Raw genomic sequence first — 22043 nt, 5'->3', positions numbered from 1 at the left:
TCGATATGCTCTATTCTTATGTTAATCGATATGCTTAAAGGTACAGCTGTGTTTATTTTTGTAAATGAGAAGTTACTGTCAAATACAATATAATACGTGTCATATTACTTTTAATATCGCCGTCGAAATGCATCTCGTATTTATTTCGCAAGTGAAGCTGCCATCACCATGATTGCACAGCTGAACGAGTCACCACTTGCAAATAGTCTATACAGAAAATGCCGGTAATAAGAAACGAACAAGTGTCGCAGTATATCAAAACTGATCACAACTGTTTTTAATTTCCTTAAATGAGAAATTATTGAATATACCATAATCTTACCTTCGATGTACTAAAAGTAATTTATCTTCCATATTTTATTACTTTTATTTGATGTTTAAATTTATTGTAGCATTGTTTAAACGAAAATTTATCGCAAGAGATAGTTCCGATTAAAATCTTATAAATTAAAATTTTTATTTTTCCAAAACGAAAGTTATCCATATTTGCATTTCATATGCTCATTTTATACGAATTAAATACTATTTCCTTGTAACATATATATAGTTATTTTCTTAGTTTTACACGAGCGAAAACGCCAACATCACATTTATTTGAAAAGAATATTTTTTATTTACTTGTTCCGGATTTCAGTTGACATATGTTCGTTGATTTTTATTTCAGTATCTTCAATTACTAATTACTTTTATTTACTTATGAAGTTCATATCAAGCAAAATTAATAGATGAGCTTGGAAAATAAAGTAAATTAATTTTCAATTTAAATATCACAATCAACAGATAGTTGTTTTAGTTTATTACATTTGTTCTAGATTAATTTTAAATATCTTATTAATCATAAGGACATATTCATTATATTGCTGGTTTTGGATAAATTAGATATGTAGATATTATAAAATTTTAAATACTTTGCATGGAAATTTGCAATTATTTGTTCTCTCTGATGAATTTTTTCTGAGATGGAACCCAAGTTTCTTCATTCACATTTTTAGAAATGTATGTTACTATTTTTTAAAAAAATAGTATTTTGTATTTTATTCTATTTTGTTTTAATGGTTAAAAATCGAATAGCCTCATATTTGATAATGTAAATATGATAAACAGATTTAAAAAAATTTTCAATTTGAAGTTAATAACTATGCAGGATTCTATATCATGAGTTTGTTAAAAAAAAATTTACAATATCGTCAAATAGTATTTTTTTCTATTTTATATTAAATGAAACATGTTTATTATGTAGAATGTTCAATTTATGCAGAAAAGCATTTGAAATTATTTTTAAAAAATTATTTGAAATATACTCGTTTGTTAAATCAGGTCAAAATGATATTATACTTCTAACAATGCCGTTTGATTCTTTATTACACTAATCAAACATTTCAGCTGTTTCTATTTGATTTGCTGTATTGATATTTATTGCTTGAATTTAGTGCCTCTCGTATAACTTTAAGTATTCACCTGAAATGTGTATTGAGTTTTTGCCGGTTTTTTAGCCATTATAGAGCTTTACTGTAGTATATGTGGCATAATCTGGGAAGATTTGCAAAATGGTTACTGTACTTTCTCCCTTTAAAACAGCTTAAATTGGAAAGTTTCTGAATTGTGTTGGATTTTTAACTTTCAGAATTCAGTCATGTATGGATATAATAAGAAGCATAAGTTAAATTTGACCAGAGGTTCTCTACATTTATATATTTTTTTTCTCTTTATTATAGATACTTTTTCTTTAAAGTTTTATTATTGGTAATTATGTTTATTTGCATTAAATTGAGTCTATATTAATTATTTTTATTATTTAGGTATGGCTTCTCGAGCTCTAAAGAAATATATCTTCTTTCTTTGTTTTCCCTTAATATTCATATTTTTAATGTATCGATCCTTCACACCATGTTCTGTTCAATCAAGTGATGGTGTTATGGTAGCTGCACAAGTAAGTTTTCTTTTCTTTTGAAAATATATTTTTAAAATTTAGAAAAAAATCAATAAATGTAATGCCAGAATAAAATACTATATAAATTTGTATAACAATATCAAATACATTTATTATGTGTAAAAATATGTTTTGGATAATTATTATTTAGTTGTTCTGGTCAGAAAGCATGATAATTTAGATATGAAGCATTCTCTCCATACTATAGCAAATTTTGAAAAATTGAATTCAAAAAGTATTTTTATATATGATTATTCTTGAAGCTTTTTAAGTGTAAATTTTATATTAATAGATATTCAAAAAATTTAAATTAGAATTTTGTTGTGAATTTCCAATTGATTTTTTTTTAATTTTAATATTGCAAATACCTCTCTTTATTCGCATGCATATACTGTAGATTAAAAGTATTAATTTTCTCTCCACTTTTTTAGTAATACCAGTATGATGTTGAAAATTCAGTATACATTTAAATGAAACTGTACAAGTTTTAAAGGAAATTAAATTTAATCTTTATTATTCATACTTCTAAAAAAAATCATATACAATAGTCTCCCCCCCCCCCTCCAACCTCCAAGGCACCTTGAAAATTTAGATAACAAAAGGAATTATTAAAAATTGTGTTCAAACATGATTAATTTTCAACATAATTAGTGTGCAACTGAATCATTTGTCATTTTAAATAAGAGATTATATTGGGTTTCCTTTTTTGAAGAATGCTGCTACCAGTCATGTGAAATGGGCTTTAACATTATTTTGAAACTCTTTATCAGTCTGGGAGCTTTGGCTTTCTAGTCAAGTTTTCTTCATTTTAAGGAAGAGAATTTAAGATCATTTCATATAACTCTGAATTATACATAAGATAATCAAGTACATGCCATTTAAATTGCTACAGAAACTACTGGATGTGAAGAAATGATCTTGACATTTCTGGAAAATACCTAAGAAACTCTTTTATAGCACATTTATATTTCTATTAAATTACTTGATCAACAGGAATGAAAAGTCAATAGAAGATCAGTTCCACACTTTAAACAAAATTGCCAGTTTGCAACAGACTTGCATCTTTGCCTTTCATCATTGTAAATGTTGGCTTGCTCATCTTTAAACTTTCTGTATCATTCACACTCAACTCCTTCACTCTTAAAACTTTTAATGTATATTTGACTCACTCTTCAATGAATTTCTACTGCGTTATTTCCTTCTATTTAAAGATAGTGAGTAACATTACACAACTTGCACTTGAAGGGAGTTTCAATTCTATCAGCCATATTTACATGCTAACACCTCAGTTCAAGTGAGCATTAACAGTAGAAGAGTTTATCGTTAGAGACTTACAGAATCACCCACCATGCATTCTCCATTGTCTATCTATTCAGCCGGTTGATTAGAGTTTACTTGGAAAAAAAAAATAGTCCTTATGTTGTGAACTTTAAGTTGTAGTTCAGATATTATTTGTTGTAGATTTTTTTTTTAAACTTTAATGGATACTAGAATTTTTTTGGTTTAATTATTAAACAGAAGTTTGAAAATTTAGTGAGATTTAATTAAAAGTCTAAATAAAAGAGCCATTTAAAAATAATTACTGGTTTTCTGTTTTCTTACCTGTAGTAATGATGAAAGTTATACTGAACAGCTAGAATAACAAAATGCTTGAGTAATATTTATAGGGGGTTATTCTTATTTTACAGAAAATTGTTTTAACATTCTAAAAACTTTTTCATTAATAAAAGATTTATTTTTTAAAATTTTATAATGTTATATTATTTTAAAACTAAAATTAAAAAAAAAAACTGTTTTATTACACCTTAAAAATAACTGAAACATCAAAGGGGAAAAAATTATTGATTTGTGATAATGAAATGTGGTATATAAGTTTTAGTTAAATTTTTTCAAAGATTCAATTAAAAAAAATTTAAGAAGGAAAAATTCTTATTTTGAAACTTAATTTGCTACTTGTATTATTGTGTCAAAATTATTTTAAATTGACTTTTTTGTGTGTTCTATCTTCGTTTAGAGAAAAGGATTTTCTCTTAACTCTTCAAGCACCCACTTACTTTGATTTACACTTTAAATTAAAGAATTAAATTTTTACTTTTAGAACTGAGTTTTAAAGTTGGTTAATTGTACTGTCAGATGTGCATTTTAAACTTTTATATTCTAAATTAATTTTCTAGCAACTTTTTAATTTTATTTTAACATTATTAGAAATAAGTTTTGGTGCAGAAAAAAACCCATAAAAGTTGATAAGGGTGTGGCTTTATCAAAATAATTTAATTATTTTAAAGATTTTTATAATTAAGAAGGATTAATTTCTATCTTTTACTTATTGTTGAAACTAATCATATAAGTGTGATTAAAGCCTGCTTTTAAATATTATCAACATAGAGGAGTTTATATTTAAGTATAATATGAATATTTTATCATAAAATACTATGGATGTATATTAACCAATAATAATCTGCTTTTAGGAACATCGTTCTTATAATTGCTCAAACATAAACTAAAAGTTAAAAAAAAAAAATGCTCTTTATTTCTGATTTCTTTTAATAAATGATGGTTTCCTTTTATTACTGTGCATTTATATCTGTGCTATATAATAGTATTGCATTTTTACTAGTAATTTTTATGCTATAAAATAAAAAAATAAATAATTTGTTTTATTATATATATATATATAATTTTTAATTAAAAAAACTATTTTGGTCTTATGTGAATGAATAACTATTAAATTGCATAATTCAGTTTATTCATAAAACTCTGAACTATTCATGAAACAGTGTTTGAAATAATTTAAATTGATCAATAATTCTGCACATTAAGTGTTCAATTATATAACTAATAAACAGATAGTAATAGTTATTTAAATAAAAAAAACAGTTGAATAAATTTTATAGTATAACAATTATGTAACTATATGTACCATCTAACTGTACATTGTATTATACTGTTATTTATTGTCAAATCATTTTTTTTTTCCATGTAAGATATATTGTGAATCTAGTATAATGAATTTTCACAATACATTTTACATATATCATGTGTATGAGCATTCTTGCAGAATAAGTTTTCTTTGACATATAATTATTTATAAGTAAAGATTTAAAACTTTTTTTCTATGGGTTTTTTTTTTTTATCATATTTTGAAATAATTGCATCCTTAATATCAGCATAATTTTTTAAGTATTTAATACTTCATTAGATGTAGGTCATTATCCTTTGAAATAACTACTAAACCATGAAATAATAATGTATATTACAGTTTAATGAGGCTGCATTGCCAAAATGCTAAGGTCTTGGTTCTGGGCCAAAGGGTTCTAAGTTCGAGACCTGATTTCCCCATAAATCGTCATATAAGCAGATCTAGTGTAGCTTGAGAACCACTGTCCTTCCATTTGTGCTGAAATTTCGAATAGGAATCCCTGTTTAAATAGCATCCTTATCATCTGGACTGTAGTTTAGAATTACAGAATCCATCTTAAAATAGCAAAAGTCTTTTTTAAAATTACACATAGCAAAACTAAACTTTTACTGACTTCTGTTGTCATTTTATGAAATAATAGATTTTATTTGTACTTGAACAATAATATGTAAAATGACTATATACCAATAGAACTTATTTTTCATATTTTAATTTATAGTTTCATATTTGCAGTTACTTTTCTGAAGTTGCATTATTATTTAAATGTAATGACTGGAAGAAACTCATTAATTTTTTTTCTGTAATTTTTAGAGGTACATCATGGGAAAAGATTCTAAGAAATATGTTTACAATAGAAGTATGCCCATAATTTTCATTGGAGGAATGCCTCGAAGTGGGACCACTTTGCTTCGTGTTATGTTAGATGCTCATCCAGATGTTCGATGTGGAGAAGAGACACGTGTTATTCCACGATTGTTGAGTCTTAAACAACAATGGCTAAAATCTCCTGTTGAATCAAAAAGACTTGAAGAAGCAGGTATAAGTGGTGATGTAAGTTAAAACTTTTATTTATTTAGTTAATTTTTTTTGTTATATCTTGAAGTTTAAAAAATTTAGAAAAAATAATACTTGTTTAAAATATAAAGTATTTTAACAATTATTCTCATATTATTATAGTGCATTATGGGATCTCTTTCAGTATTCAGTCTATTTCTTACTACAAGAGCATGATGTTTTCTATCATTTATATAATTAATTAATAATTTCTTTCGTAAAATGAATAGAAAAACCTGCAGTGCTTTATGAACAACTTTTTTCAAATCACTTTAACAGATAATAATCAATAGCTTCATTAGCAGTGGAAAGTTCTCCGAGTTACAACATACTGCATTTTTGCTTTTTGGCTGTAGTTAATTTTTATTAAAAGAATATCTGAATTGCATTTTTATATTATATTTATGTTTGTATATTTAACTGTTGTAACTGAAATATATCATAGTGATTTTAATTCAGTAACCCATTTCTTGTTCTGCATATATTATAGGTTTTGGATAATGCTGTAGCATCTTTCACTCTTGAAATTATTGCTCGCCATGGTGAACCCGCTCCTCGGTTGTGTAACAAAGATCCATTCACTCTGCGTTCTGCTGTGTACCTGCATTCATTGTTTCCTAAAGCCAAATTCATTTTACTTATTCGTGATGGTAGAGCCGTTGTACATTCAATCATATCCAGAAAGGTTGGTTTTACATATAGTTTTTAATTTAGGTACTAAATTGATTGAAATTCATTCATCTATGCTGTATTGCTTCTAATTCATTTCATATTTGTAACTTGCTTAAAGTGTACATTTGAATATTTTTTTATTTTTTTTTTACTTTAAAACTTGATATATCATTCATAAATATAATTTTCTTCCTTTTTAAACTCGGACTTTTTTTTTTGCTTTATCCCTTCCCTCCCTCCCCCTCCAAAAAAAAAAAAAAAAAAAAAAAAAGAATGCAATTTGGCATGATTTTTATTAATTAGGCAGGCAACATTTATTTTCAGTGGCATTGAGCTTAATATAAAGCTATTACTTTTATAATGTTTGTAAATTCTTCATTTAGTATTAAAGTAATGTTTAGAAATTTTAAAATTCTTTTTCATTAAATTTTGACTAAGTTTTAGAATTTTTGGAAGGTTAAATGATTATAATATTAATCAGATATACCCAGTATTGCTTGTGAAGTAATTATTTTCATGTTATTTAGTAATGTAAAATTAACTATTTAATTAATTGCCATAAAACCATCATTAAAACCTTTCTTATTATTGAAAATTTGTGAGAAAAATATAAATATATTTATAATATAACAAATATTAATTGTAAAAATTGAAATTATGAATGCTAAATCAACTGTTTAAAGCTATATTGATGTTATTAAATGCTAAAAAATAAATTCATATATGTATAATATATTTAATATAATGGAATCCTTTATATAACATAATTTAATGCTCAATTTTTTTTTTTACCATCTCTAACTTTATTTGTAATTAAAATATGACAATAAAAAAAATACTACCTCCTAGCTTCTCAAAAATTTTAAATTGCCCTAAACAATTTTTAAAGAAGACCACAGAAAACTAATTATTTTCACAATAATAATTTTAAAATAATGTTATAAAATTTAAATAGATGTTGTGGAGGGCAATTTAAATATGCATTTCTATTATAAAATAAAAAGGCAGCTGTTTTGAGCAGTTTAAATCTGTTAAGCATTGAAAGAAAATTTAAAGTTTTTATTCAATGTTTAGGTGACATGAAACTTTTAAACAATTGTCAGTTTAAAAGATGTTTTCCAATAAGTAAAGAAATCTCTTTTAAATCCCTCACTTTCTCATGTTTTATGTATTTTAAATTTCATTTTCTAATTAAATATTGATTGCTGTCATGTTTGTTTGTGCAATAAATGCATGTATAATGAAAATACATGGTCCAGTCACATTAATGTGACCACCTGCCAAAATCCAGAATAACCACTGTTCGCAGAGCGGACAGCTGCAAGATATGCAGGAAGAGAGTCAGTTAGGTTCCTGAAGGTGTTCACTGGGATGTTGAACCATGCCAACTCCAGTGGCGTGGCCAGCTGCGTTAGGTTACGCGGGTGAGAATCCATGATGCGGACAACGCGATCGATTTGGCCCCACAGATTTTCGATTAGGTTCAAATTCGGGGAATTTGCTAAACCAAGGGAGTACGGTAAACTCATTTTGGTGCTATTCGAACCACGCACGTACACTGCGAGCTTTATGACACGTCGCATTGTCCTGCTGATAGATGCCATCATCCTGAGAAAAACAATTGGCATGTAGGAGTGTACATGGTCCGCAAGTTTAAATGCGTACTTCTGTTGATCCATCGTGCCTTTCACAGTGATGAGTGCACCCAGAGAATACCACGAAAATATTCACCAGACCATAATGCTCTTTCCTCCAGCTTGGACCCGTCCGGCAATTGTGGCAGAGTGTTTGCTTTCAGACGTTTCAAGCCGTATTCGCCAACGTCCATCCGTCCAACGGAGCATAAAGCGTGATTCATCGGAAAAAGTCACCTGTCTCCAGTCAGTGGAAGTCCGATTGTGGTACTGGCGTGAAAATTCCATCATTCGTCGCCAATGAACAGCAGTCAGCATAAGTCAGTGGTTCTTAACCTTTTTAAGCCGCGACCCAAATTTGACAAATATGTTCATGTCGCGACTCAAAAAAAAGTCACAATTTTTTCATTGCTTTATTTTAGATCGTATTTTTAAAAAAATCTTCAATCCTACGATGATGATTTTTTTTAACTTACAAATTTTTTATTTATTTTTTTAATAATAAAGATAAACAAAAGTACTTTTCGATCCAAGGAAAATTTAATTAATAATCAAGTGTTTTTAATAATTTTTATTGACCAAATTAAAATATATTTAACTTTTTGAAAATAATTGACATTTAACTTATTCCTAAAAAAAAAAAAAAAGAAATATCAATACATATGTTAAGCCTTTTAAATTTTAAATGCAAGTCATACAGTTTTAATGAGAACCTTGTGCTTGAATACATTTTGAAAGATCTTCAAACCTCGGTTGAAGGAGCACCTTATATCTATTTCGGGATTTAACTTGTTCCGGTAATTGTTTTTGATTACACACAGAGCCAAAACCAGCCTCACACATATATGTTGCAAAAGTATTATTGCAAAGTGCAATAATACTTTTAGGGCTTCTTTTGGCTTTTCGGTTTTTAATTTTAACCAGAAAGCACATAAAGATTCAGTGTTTTTATAGAAATTGTATCGAAGTGATTGATCACTTTGTATTTCTATTAATTGTTCTTGAAAGTGATTAATATTAACAAATTCCTCATGCAAATCACTTAAATGGCATTCGAACCCAATTATATTTGAAAACATCGTCTGCAGGGAGATATCGATCAAAGTCTGCTTTTAGTTTTTCTAAATGATTAATAATAATTTTCTGTATTTCAAAATCTGTGATATCAATATTATTGTCTCCAAGTAAATTAAGAGTCGGGAATGAAGCAAGTTTCTTTACTTCAACCTTATTTCTCCATAATTTGAGTTTATTTTTAAAACATGTTATTTTTTCAGTTAATTCAATAATAGTATGATTACGTCCTTGCATAGACGTATTTAGATTATTTATTTCAATTGTTCATTTTCGATTGTTGATATTTATTCAAGTCGTCACTTCTAAAATGTCTGAAATTTGGTGTATTACTAACTTTTTTGGTTCGACTCAGCGCGACCCAAGAAATATGCTTCGCGACCCAATTTTGGGTCGCGACCCATAGGTTAAGAACCGCTGGCATAAGTGGATTAACCTGGCGTCTGCTGTGCAGGGCCCATACGCAGCAACGTTCGCTAAACTGACGTTGGTAGCTGGTTCATCTGGGCGGTCGTGCTCAACAGTTGCACGTCTATTCGCCCGAATGCATCTCCGCAGCCGTCGTTCATCTCTGCCATCTATGACCCGTGATGCACCACATTTGCCACGTCGCCGTTTTTGGATAGTGCCATTTTACCATGAACGGTGTACTTTTACGACGGCTGCCCGTGAACAGTTTACAAGATTAGTCGTTTCAGAAATGCTTCCATCCTTGGCTCGAAAGCCAATGATCATACCCTTTTGGACGTCGAATAAATCGCTCCGTTTCTGCATGACTGCAAGAACTGAAATGTTTCCAGAATGCCTACAACAACGTCAACATGGTGATGTTTCGGAGTCCCGCGATGTGACAAAGTGGTCACGAATACCTCCACATCATAATTTGGAATAGATACTTTAATTTGTAAGTTTAGGGAAAGTTAAAATTAATTGAAACTAGTTTAGACGAGCGCAATAAAGCTCTAACGTCATGAAATTTGTTACATAATTATTATTTTTGATATAATTAATTAATTAAAAAATAATATCTAGATTATTTATGGGGTAAATATAGAGAAATTTAATGGAATTACGTTGCACGTGCCTTTCTAACTATTGGGACTGTTCTAACTATTTTGCTTAGTTAGTTTTGAAAAATTTCCAGAAATTTCACGCGTAGCTACATCTGAGGTCGAAACAGGTTATAATTTTGAAAATTTTATCCACCAGATTGGTAACAGGGTTAATTAATTCTCAGTTTTTTTTTTTTAACTGTGGGAAAATGGATATAAACATTATCAATCGCAGCTCTCGGTCTCTTCTTCGAGCTGGATACAGCTGCATCGTATGCAGGTAAATTAAGTAACTTGTTACGAATCTGGGGTAGTTTACCGAAGGAATTAATTGATGTTCTTCTGATAAATTCCGAAACAGGTTCAATTTTGAAGTCGTCATGTAATATTTTTCTCTTGATGTACCAGGAAGTGTTAGCAATCTTCGTCAGGTGCCGATTTTGAAAAACTTGCAACCTCTTAATGTTAGTAGCAGAAGTCGCCTCCTCAATAGCTTACTGGAAATTAAGCTTTTGAGTTTTTTACTCATAATTATAGCTTTGGCGAGGGCTGCTTTAATATGACTATTAAAGCTTAATTTTGCATCTAAAACTTACCCTAAGTATTTATACTCATTTTCAAAGAGAGCGGGCTGGTCGAAAATTTTGATTGGGACTATATCGGGCGTTTTCAATTTTTTAGTAAACAGGAGGCATGCACATTTACTTGGTTTGAGTTTTATTTTCCAGCCGATGAGCCAGCACTGTAAAAGGGTCATGTACTGTTGTAATTGTGTAATGACAAGTGTGGATCCTTACTCTGTGTTAGAAAAGCGGTATCGTCTGCAAATATTGCTAAGTGAGAATTCCTAATTCTCGGTAGATCGTTAACGTAAATGTTAAAAAGAGTTGGAGAAAGTAAACTTCCCAGCGCAAAACCGCGTAAGATTGGTCTGGGGGATGAAATGACATCGTTTACTGGTACCCTAAAGTTACGAGAAGATAGGTACGAGCGTAAAATTTTAACAGATTGTGTCGAAAATCCAAGTCGCATGCTCTTGAATAATAGCCCTTCATGCCAAATAATGCCTACAACACACTTCATATATCCACTAAATTTGCTTGTAACACATGCCTTCTGCGATTGGTTATTTAACGTTGATGTCAAAAGTAGGCGGTGGTCACATTAATGTGACTGGACTATGTAGTTGGTTGCTGTGTGCCCTATACTGTTTAATTATACCAATGTATCAAATATGCATGATATAAGAATCAGAACTTGATTTATCTATATTTTTTTGATGATCTATAATGATTTGGATTGTAATATGATTTCTTTAGATGTATGGTGAAAAAATCCTCTTATGATATATAATTTTTTTTATTAGGTTACAATAACAGGCTTTGATTTAAATGATTATCGACAATGCTTGCAAAAATGGAATTCTGCCATGTCTGCTATGTACTCCCAATGTCTTAGCTTGGGCCCTGATATTTGTATGCCAGTTCATTATGAACAAGTAGTTTTGCAACCCAGGCCTTGGATGGAAAGCCTTTTAAAATTTCTAGATATACCTTGGAATGAATCTGTTTTACATCATGAAGAATTAGTTGATAAACCAGGTGGAATATCCATATCAAAGTAAGAATTAAAAGTTTAATTTGCCACAATACTTGATATCATGAAAAGGATTTTAGAAATAAATATGTTGATAAGCATGAAATAGTGTAAATGTAGTTACAGAATTTGTGCAGCTTTTCATTTAATTTATTTGCAAAAAGCAAATATGATTTAAATTAGAAAGGAAGGGAAGCTATAATAAAAGTTATTTGAACAGATGAGGATATCTGATGTATGCTCTAAAACACATCCATAAAAAAATTGTTCAATATCTTAGATTTAAAAATTATTTCTTAAAAGTAATTAAAAAATTTACTTTTATATTCTCTTTTGGAAAGTTGGTAAGGTAAAGTCTAAAAAAAATTTATAACTAAACTTTTCTGCTCATCTGTTGTTTATCTGGGATAAAATAATATATATATATATATATATATATATATATATATTTAAACCAGAAGAAAGTTACTGTTACAAGGATTTTATCTTTAGTTGAGGTAATAGAAGTCCTCCATAAAGGATTAAGATTCAATCTAGCAGGTGGTTATATACAGTCAATTGGTGAAATGCAAAGATTTCAAGTGATGATATGTCTTATTTGAAGTGAAATGTATATGTATAAAGTAATATTGAAGTAAAGAGATACTGCATTATTCTTCGGGATTCATGATATATTTAAGCTCACGATTTCTAGTAATTGGATTGAAAATAATTCATTGAAATCTTCTTTGTATTTTGAAACTTTTGTAACTTTAATTGAGTTAGCTGACCAATTTTTCTTTTTTAATACATATGTTTTAAAATTAATCTGTTGAACCAAGTACATATAATTAAAATGAACTTTAAGTATTAAAAATAGGATTCATGATTTTGTAGAAGTAATATTTTCTTCAATATAAGCAACAATTTTTTATATTTTCAGTTAGCAATAGTAATTGCAAAGTTACATTAAATTTCCAAAAAGCCATAATATCATGCTAATACAATTGAATTTTTTATTATACATGTGCATTTCTGGACTTATAATTCAACAGGATAATTTGCTTACTTATATCTAAAACTATTTATAGTAAAAAAGTTCACTTTATTTCTTTCCTAGTTATTCCTAGTAAACTTGAATGTGGAAAATAATTATAACAAGTTAATTTGTGATTCATGGTACATACCGAACTCATCCAGGTTCATAGATTGAACCCTTTTTTTTTTAAATTTATTTATTCCAAAAAAAAATTGCATTATGTTTTGTAATTATGCTGGTGACTTCCATGATATATTGTCATGAAAATATATATGGGTTTTATACTATTCCTCTGTGCTCAGCAATTGGTCACTTATCCAATTACATGTGAGGCTACTTTTATTGCTCTCAGCTGTGTTAGGTTAGTTAATAATTGAACTACTTTTGCATTTTACAAGAAATATGCAAATATGAGCTTGTAAATTCATATTTTTAGAGCAACATCTATTTCTAATTTGAAATGAAAAGTTTGTGCTATTTTCATATTTTATTTTTTAAAATTATTTCTTTCGTATTTTTTCTATACTGATAAATATTCAATTTTTAATTAATAAAAATTGTAGAAAAATGTATGTAGGATCTTTTGTGCCTTATTGCACTAATTAATTTTTAAAAAACGAATAATTCTTGCATGGAATTATTATTTTTATTTTTTAATTCTAAGTATTGAGATAAAAACCATTATAGAATTACGAGTTTGGCAAATAAGTTAAGAAATAAGCAAAATTTTACAAGAGAAGACTAGATAATGCATAATTTGCCATATTTAAACATATTCCAATTTTGTGACATCTATTTGCAAATTAAATTCATTTCTAAAGAGAGAAAATATTTTATAATTAATATTTGATTAAATAGGATTTTTTTTCTTTTGAAGTTTTTTAAATACAGAACATGAGTTGATAAACATTCTTTTATAGATAATTTCTTCAAAATATCCTGTAATTATTCTTTGAATAAACAAATAACAAGATGATTAATAGATGTGGGGGGAGGGATTTTTAAGTCAGTTTTATATATTAAAAAAAATATTGCTTATCCATTCACTCATAATTGAATCAGTACTTTAAAAAAGTGGGCAAGCAATGAAAAATTGCATTTATGCAACAAAAGTGTTTTATTATTTAGATGCTCATTGTTAGCTGTATAAAAGAACCGAAAATTACTAAGTAAACCATTAATCTAAAGATTGTTTAAAAAATGTGGGAATTTTAATTTTTTCCAGAAAAAAAACTTTTGAATTGTTTCTCATTTCAAATTTCTGTTTCATTTATAATTATTATTCAATTCATCTGCAGAAGATATCAATATTTATGTGAAAATTAAAAAATTGGGTACTTGTGTCTTAACCGTATGTCAGCGATTTATCTCCAAAAATATCATGTTAATTGCCAAAGTTGTCTACTAACTGTAATTATAGAATTTTGGAAAATTTAAATAATATTTAACTTTATAATATTGTTCAAATATATCCAATATTGCTTAGGGTGTAATTATTAGGATTATTTAATAATGTAAAATTGACTAATTAATTAATTGCCACGATCCCATCATTAAAACATTTTTTATTCTTCAATATTTACGAGAGTTAGTCTACCATCCACATTTATGAATGACATGCAGTTTAGATTAAAGTTTACCATTGGTATGTGGTTAAGCAAAATGTTGCCAATGACACTCGCTTAATATACAAGTACAAAAAAAAATCCATTTTTTCTAATTTAAAAAAGTGAATTCATTAATTAGACTTTAATTTATATATATTTTTTTCAGATTGGAAAGATCATCAGATCAGGTTATTAAGCCCATCAACATTGAAGCTTTGACTAAATGGGTTGGTCAAATTCCTGAAGATGTTGTCCGTGATATGGCAAACATAGCTCCCATGCTACAGACTCTAGGTTATGACCCAAATGCTAATCCTCCAGATTATGGTAAACCAGATCAATTTGTTTTAAAGAATACAAATTTTATAAAGAAGAATGAGCAGTTATATGCATCAAAAGAAAAAGAACTACAAAAGCAAAGAGATCTTTTAAGAAAAATATACAACCGTAACAAGGCAGCTCAAAAGAGTGGCAGCAACAGTAATTTTGAAGTAAAAGGAATCAATGATAAAATCACTTGAAATAAACATTTGAGAGCATAAATTGCATTATTAAATGTGATCTGTTGATATGGACATCATGTGCACAGAAATACCAGCAACACTGATCTTCCATCTGACCAATGTCTGTTTGCTCTCATTTTAATTGTTAGAATTACAGTTATATATAAATTTTTAATATTTTGAAATGAATTGCATGCTCTGCATGTATTTTTTTTAATATAAAATACTGACGGTAGGATAAATGAATTCTAAAGTTGCATTTATGTCCTAAGTCTCATATTTTATATGTCTGAAAATGCTAGTCATTAAATATTTAGATCTGAAGTTTCTGAAGAATGTATTTTTGTTTATATCATACAGGAGCTATTTATTTTTTACATTTGTTTTTACACCATGTACTTGAAAGAATTGTTCAGAGGAATCAGCCAACATAATAAGCTGTGCATTTTGTGAAAACTTTCTGTTGTAAAATCCTTAAATTATTATTGACCATTTATCTGCCTCATTAAAGATCCTTTGTTACCTTGTATTTTAAATTTCTTTTCTTTGTCTTTCATTTGTATGTTAAAAATGTGATATTAAATACAGCATAAGTTCTTATGCTGTATTTAATTGTAAAGTTTAAAAATTTCTGTACATATCATTTGATAATAAATATATATATGTATAATTTTGTAATTATAATAATCCACATCAGCATGGAATGAAAAATTGATTTGTAATTTGTGAATTTTTCCCTCAAAAGAGGGTACATGTAAAAAACATTGTTAGGAATTTTATTTTTTAGAGTGAAGTATTTTATTGCATGGTTTTTAGATAATATGCATTTATGATATTAAGTACATAATGCATATTAAATTAAATACATAATACTACTAGATTTAAATATCAGTATTTCAGATAAAAAAAGTATTTTTTTTAAAAAAATAAGGGAAAAAAAGCAATTTTCTTTAAATATCTGCATTTACTTCATAACAGCATTTAAATAAAAAGCATGTCATAGAATTTTCATTTTTTTAGCTGCTTTTAAATTTTATTTTCTAAATTTAATATCAAATAATCATTTATAACTAGTCTTTTCGTGTCATTATTTTCCAACTGAAACTTCTGCTTTAAATATACGTTTATTACACTTTCCTTTGCATCATTGCAAGAAATTCTCTGCAGCCAAAAAAAGATGTGTAGCATTTGTGCATTTATATTGCTAAAAGAGAGAGTAATGAGTTTTTATAAAATTTTGTTAAAATAAAATATCAAATCTTTTTGTAATTCAAACTCCCAATCATCATCATCAAAAAAATGAGAAAACATTTGACACAATTTATTGTACCTCATTATGTTTTTTGCTAAAATGAAGTATTTTTTTACTATATATACATGCTTATTGTGCACGAATTTTATTTTTTCTGCACGGTGTAAGGGTTTTATGAAATGCTTTTTTTCTAATTTTTTTTTTTTTTAATAAATGCAACATTGGTTACTTAATATTTATCTAATTGCTCTAAATTTGTTTGATATACAAAATTATTTTCTTGACAATTTATTGCCCAGTTTTTTCTGAATTCATCAATTGATCTATAAAAAAAGTATGAAATTTTATACTTTTGTTATATAAATAATTAAGTAGAAATTTCGATTTTATAAGCAAGGTCAATTTATTATAATGTTATAGATGTACTTTAAAAAAATGCATGAATGTATCCGTGCAATATTGTTGAAATAAAAAATATATATATTAATATCTACATTTACTTTTTTCTTATTATTTTCTTATTTTTCTTACCATTGTACATCATTGAAAGTATTAAGGTAAACATTGCATTATTGAATGTGTTTTTATTATTGTTTTCTTCACTAAAACAAAAGATGATTTTTATAGCTTTGCAATGGATTGAAAAATATATATATAAGCTTTGGGTAATATTCTGACACAAGATGTGTAATGTCAATAAAAATCCTTAGAAACTACTTATATTTTATGGCCCTTATATAAGAGCTTTAAAAATACTTTTTTTCCTTCTTTTTTTGTGCGAGATAAAAAAATATGGAGAGATCTGCTAAATGATATGTATTTTCTTTACAGTATCTGATAATTCATGTCTGGTGGAAAGTCAATGGGTTTGAAGGTCAGTGTAAAAGATTTCCCCCAATTTAAAGAAATACTAATAATGTGGGGAAAATATATCCTTTTCTTTTATTAAGTTGATTCTTCTTTCATCTGTTTTTGCATGTTTAAGTATGAGGGGAGGGGATTCTTCTCAGGGATAATTATCTACATTCCTGAAAAAAAGTTTGATTTTAAATGACTTATCTCATTGTTGGTTAAAACTGTTTTATAATATGTCAGGAAATACACTTAAAGCTTTGAAAAATGAATGTAAGACAGTAAAAGTTACTAACTAAATAATTGAGAATATATGGACTACATCAATCCATTCGAAATATCGCATAATCTTTAAAAGAATAGATAGATAAAGAAATCATTGCCTATGACATAAAGAAAAGAAAGAATATAATTTCTTGGATCACTTTACGGGGGGGAGGGGCGAAAAAACGTCCAAAGGAAAGCTATATCCAATTTGCATCGCGACTTAGTGCAGCATTTGATTATTGTCAATTAAGAAAGGTAAATGATTTCAAAGGAGTTAGTGAACTCATGGTTTCCGAAAAAATATTTCACTCATTAGATCGTGAACTACAAATTCATATTGGCGTGAAACAAAGAGAATCTTGTTATGTGCCACCAGATTTGACCAGGCATTGCGACATTTATGTATCATCAAAATTGTAAATTGCGACAAAATCAAAATTGCGACATTTATGTATCATCCGAAATGTGTAATTTGTAAATCTAATGAAAATCATTCCCTGAATGTATGTCCCGTGTTCAAAAATATGTTTGTTAATGAGGGAATTGAAGTCGTTAAAAATAAACAATTATGTTTTAATTGTTTAAATTACCATAAAATTGCTAACTGCTATTCAAAATCTAACTGTTCCATTCGCAAAAAACGACATAACACTCTTTTGCACCTGGGAAATACTCAAAGCGAAAATGAAATTCGCTAGCAGAATGCTAATGCTGGATTAAATCCAAGGTCAAATGTATTCGTTCCGCGAATTGAAAATCCCAGTATTAATTCTTTACAGCTGACGAATGAGTCACTTGCGAACAGTACGCATTCATTCACTGCTACCAACTTAAATGTAAACAAAATGGTTTTATTAAGTACTGCAAATGTGATGATTCAGATGATGTAGGAATGTTTACGAGTGTACGTGCGTTACTGGATGTCGGTAGTATGAATCATTTCCTTTCAAAACGGTTAGCCGATAAATTGAATTTGAAAAACGAAACATTTTGGTTTCTGGACTAAATCAATCATCACCTGTTATTAACTGGATCGTAAAAACGAAAATTTCGAACGTTGGCGGAAGCTTTGAAAAGGGAATTGAGCTATTGGTAGTACCGCATATAACAGATTGTATCCCCTCCAAACAATTTGACATTGATACGCTAGAATTCGATAGTATCAATTTAGCGGATGTGAGATTGAATGAATCTGGAGAGGTGGATATTTTATTAGATCCCAAATATTCTATGAACTTTTAAGATCGGGTTAAATTAAGTTTCCGGGAATAGACATTGTTTCTCAGAATACTGTATTTGGGTTTGTTGCTACCGGAAGTGTTCCAATCGAAAACGAAACTACTGTTCATTGTGGGTTGATAATAGAAGATTTGGATGCAAATTTAAGGAAATTTTGGGAAATTGAAGATGTTTAGGGGGATAAATTACAAAATGATGAGAGTTTAATATGTGAAGATCATTTCATGAAAACACATTTTAGAAATGACGATGGAAGCTATGTCGTTAAAATGCCGTTTTACGTAGACCCCCCTCCCCCCATGTTTAGGCGAGTCAAAACACATTGTTACTAAAAGATTTAATTCACTTTGGCATCGTTTGAAGAGAGAACCAGAGTATATGCAGGGAGTTTTTAAATGAGTATGAAAAATTGGGGCATATGCAGGCAACTTGCGAAACTCCAAGGTAATAAATGTTATGCTTCATCATGGCTTTTTTAGATCAGAAATTAATACTACAAAGTTACGCGTTGTTTTTAACGCATTAGAGGCAATGTTATCAGGACAATCGCTTAATGATAATTTGTAATCAGGATCTGTTGTCCAAGATGATTTGTTCGCTATTTTGTTGCGGTTTCGAAAACATTCTGTAGCTTACACCGCCGATATAAAAAAGATGTATCGTCAAATTTGGATACATCGAGATCAGTGTGATTTACAATGTATTTTATGGAAGGATTTAGAGGAAGAGAAATTACGTGTATTGAAGTTGCTCACTGTTACCTACGGAACCAAATGCGCTCCTTACTTGGCGACCAGAGTACTAAAACAAATATGCTGTGATGAGCAGGACAATTATCCATTAGCCGCTGCTACTGGCATATACTCAGTGGTACCGATGATTTCTCTTCTGCCATTGAACTACAAAACCAGTTAATACATTTATTAAAATCAGCTGGTATGGAGCTTCACAAGTGGAGCTCAAATAATCCTGTTTTATTACAAAAAGTTCCAACGTCGGACCGAGAATACAATTTTGATAACTCTAACTCAGCAACTTTAAAAACTTTACGATTGCAATTCAATCCTGAAAAGGTTACATTTAGTTTTAATGTTCAAAAAATTGTGAGTCCTGCAACAAAAAGAAGAATGCTATCGGGCATATCCAGATTGTTTGACCCTTTAAGTCTCTTAGGACCTTTGATAATCTCAGCGAAGATGTTCTTGCAGAAGTTGTGGATTTTGAGAATTGATTGGGACGATGAAGTTCCCTTAAACTTAAATAGAGAGTGGGGAAAATTTAGTTCTGAACTGAGTCAATTGAAAAATTTAAATGTAGAACGTCATGTGTTATGTTCTAAAGCAGTGAAAGTAGATTTTCATAAAAGTTAGACATTATTCACTTTCAAAATAGTTTATAAGTAACAGTACGAAATAATTTAGTCATTTCTAATTCGCCGGTGATGTAATGCATTACTTCAGAAAAAAATAACAGATGTAGTAAAAGCAGATGATTTGCGATCACATCGATTAATTTTAATTTTTCATTAAAAATAAATGTTTATGTAAATAATCTCAACATTGTGATAAGAATTTTATCAAATCTGATTAAAGGACCACCTCCTTCAATGTTGTGAAACAACTGCTGAACATCGCAAAAGATTTTGTGAAAAATGCGACTTATACCTGTAGTGAAGTTTTACTGAAGGTAAATATTAGCTGGTGTGCCGCCATATGCCAGTATTCTATGAAGAGGATAATGATAAAATATTGATACTTTTGCAGTTACCATATTCTTTAGTTTCCTTTCAATTCCTTTGGGCATTACAATGAAGACTTTACATTATTCAAGTCGGTATGTTACAATGTCTATGCAATATGACCTTCAAGCCGATGACATTGGAGTTTTTCTTCTTGGTTTCGGAACTGGTCTTATCTGATTTCATGCATTGCTTACACATATGTAAATCGTGAAAGTATCATAGGTTCTATATAAAGTGACGGAACGAGAAATAATTATTCTGTAATATAGATAATATAAGAGAAACTATCGATAATAAGAGTATGGTTTTTGTATATACGTGTGTAATGATGATAAATAAGTTGGATCAAACAACGGCATGTTGTTTTTTCTCAACTAATAAGGATACAACGGTATGGATTTTTAAGAAATTCTCCTCTGAAATGCATTGTTCATTATAAACGTTAAAAGATCCAAAAAAGGGCCAAATGGGGTCGCGCAATCATCATCATTCAATCATTGACGACAACGAATTATCGCCAATCCGACACAGTCAATTGCTGTTGTTTCTAATGGCACAAGGGCCAAGAGAGAACAACTTTAGCTACACACACGTCACAACCCTATTTTACGGGCGGACTTCATTCACTCAACCACAGATCGTAATTTAGACCTGAATCAGAGAACGATCACCCCTGATCCAGTACCCCCAGTGGTATTACTCTCGACATGGAGGACTTTGTGACCACGACAGATTTAACGCGCGTCAGCCACCAAGCACGCGGGGAGTCTTTGACCGGCGGGGTTCGAACTCGCAACCCAAGAGATGCGAATCCAATGCCCTACCAACCAGGCTATCCCGGCCACACAGTTAATTAATAAGTACCAATATAAGATTCAAAATCAGTCTTTTTTTTTGGAATAATTAAATACAATTCTCATTTGCCTATTTAAATATTGTTGTTTTAATTAATTATTAGTGTACAAAGTGTACTAAGAATAAAAGATGATAATGCGCTCTCTAATAGCAGAAAAAAATAGAGTAATACTTCAGATTAGTATTCAATTTCTCGCCAAGCACAATAGAATCGTTCCAACTTGTCAAACTTCGGATTGATGGCAATAGTTACAATATATGGCCAGAAATATGTATTTTAGGATTGCATTAAAAATTATCAAAATTACATATTTGGCGAAAAATCGTCCTCAAAAATTCGACATAGGTATTAATTCAAAGGACATTAAGTCGGACTTCCCCTTTGGTGTTTTTAACTTTCTAAAGTAAACTATATTTGAAATCCAATTCACTCAAAGATCATTTGACTATTCTTACTTCCGTTGGCAAAATTTCTACGAGTAATATATATTTAAAAATTGCTTCAAAAGCGTCTGGGAATTTTTATGCAATAATTCGTGAGTATAATGATTGTTTTGATGTGATGAGCATACAGGTTGTTTTGTTTTGGATACAGGTATTAAAGCTACTTGAGTGAATATTCGAAACCAAATCTGGATTATAAATGGTTGAACATACTTTAAAAAAGGTTATTAAAAATTTATTAATTGTCTTATGGTAGGTGCAAAAGGTAAAAACCGAACTGGTATTTTCCGTTAGCCGGCGCCAGCGGAATATCGCCAAATAATGTAGAATTCCG

The 22043-nt window shown here is 29.1% G+C and overlaps 1 protein-coding gene across 3 annotated transcripts; it reads left to right on the top strand.

Annotated features, from left to right (window-relative positions):
• The first annotated feature begins 30 nt into the window (after window positions 1-30).
• Window positions 31-16735, top strand: LOC129966588 (protein-tyrosine sulfotransferase 1-like). 3 transcript variants are annotated; one of them, XM_056081071.1, is made up of 6 exons: window positions 31-224; window positions 1800-1930; window positions 5661-5900; window positions 6394-6588; window positions 11702-11955; window positions 14723-16735. In XM_056081071.1, exons 2-6 carry the CDS (start codon window positions 1802-1804, stop codon window positions 15075-15077), a joined length of 1173 nt encoding a protein of 390 aa, XP_055937046.1. In that variant the 5' UTR covers window positions 31-224; window positions 1800-1801; the 3' UTR covers window positions 15078-16735. The 3 variants fall into 3 exon arrangements, with proteins under 3 accessions (XP_055937046.1, XP_055937045.1, XP_055937044.1); XM_056081070.1 differs by having other exon boundaries at window positions 31-338; window positions 14723-16734; XM_056081069.1 differs by lacking the exon at window positions 31-224 and adding an exon at window positions 1497-1676.
• Window positions 16736-22043: the final 5308 nt, after the last annotated feature.

This window comes from Argiope bruennichi, chromosome 4 (assembly GCF_947563725.1).
Source record: "Argiope bruennichi chromosome 4, qqArgBrue1.1, whole genome shotgun sequence".
Taxonomy (NCBI): domain Eukaryota; kingdom Metazoa; phylum Arthropoda; class Arachnida; order Araneae; family Araneidae; genus Argiope; species Argiope bruennichi.
This window is presented reverse-complemented; position numbering and strand designations above follow the sequence as displayed.

What these genes read in the sequence shown, in the direction of transcription:
- LOC129966588 (XM_056081069.1), top strand. Translation starts at nt 1,634, where the DNA reads ATGTATGGATATAATAAGAAGCATAAGTTAAATTTGACCAGAG. An exon ending in TAAGTTAAATTTGACCAGAG is followed by an intron (nt 1,677 to 1,799) that starts GTTCTCTACATT and finishes TTTATTATTTAG; the next exon opens with GTATGGCTTCTCGAGCTCTA. An exon ending in GTGTTATGGTAGCTGCACAA is followed by an intron (nt 1,931 to 5,660) that starts GTAAGTTTTCTT and finishes TGTAATTTTTAG; the next exon opens with AGGTACATCATGGGAAAAGA.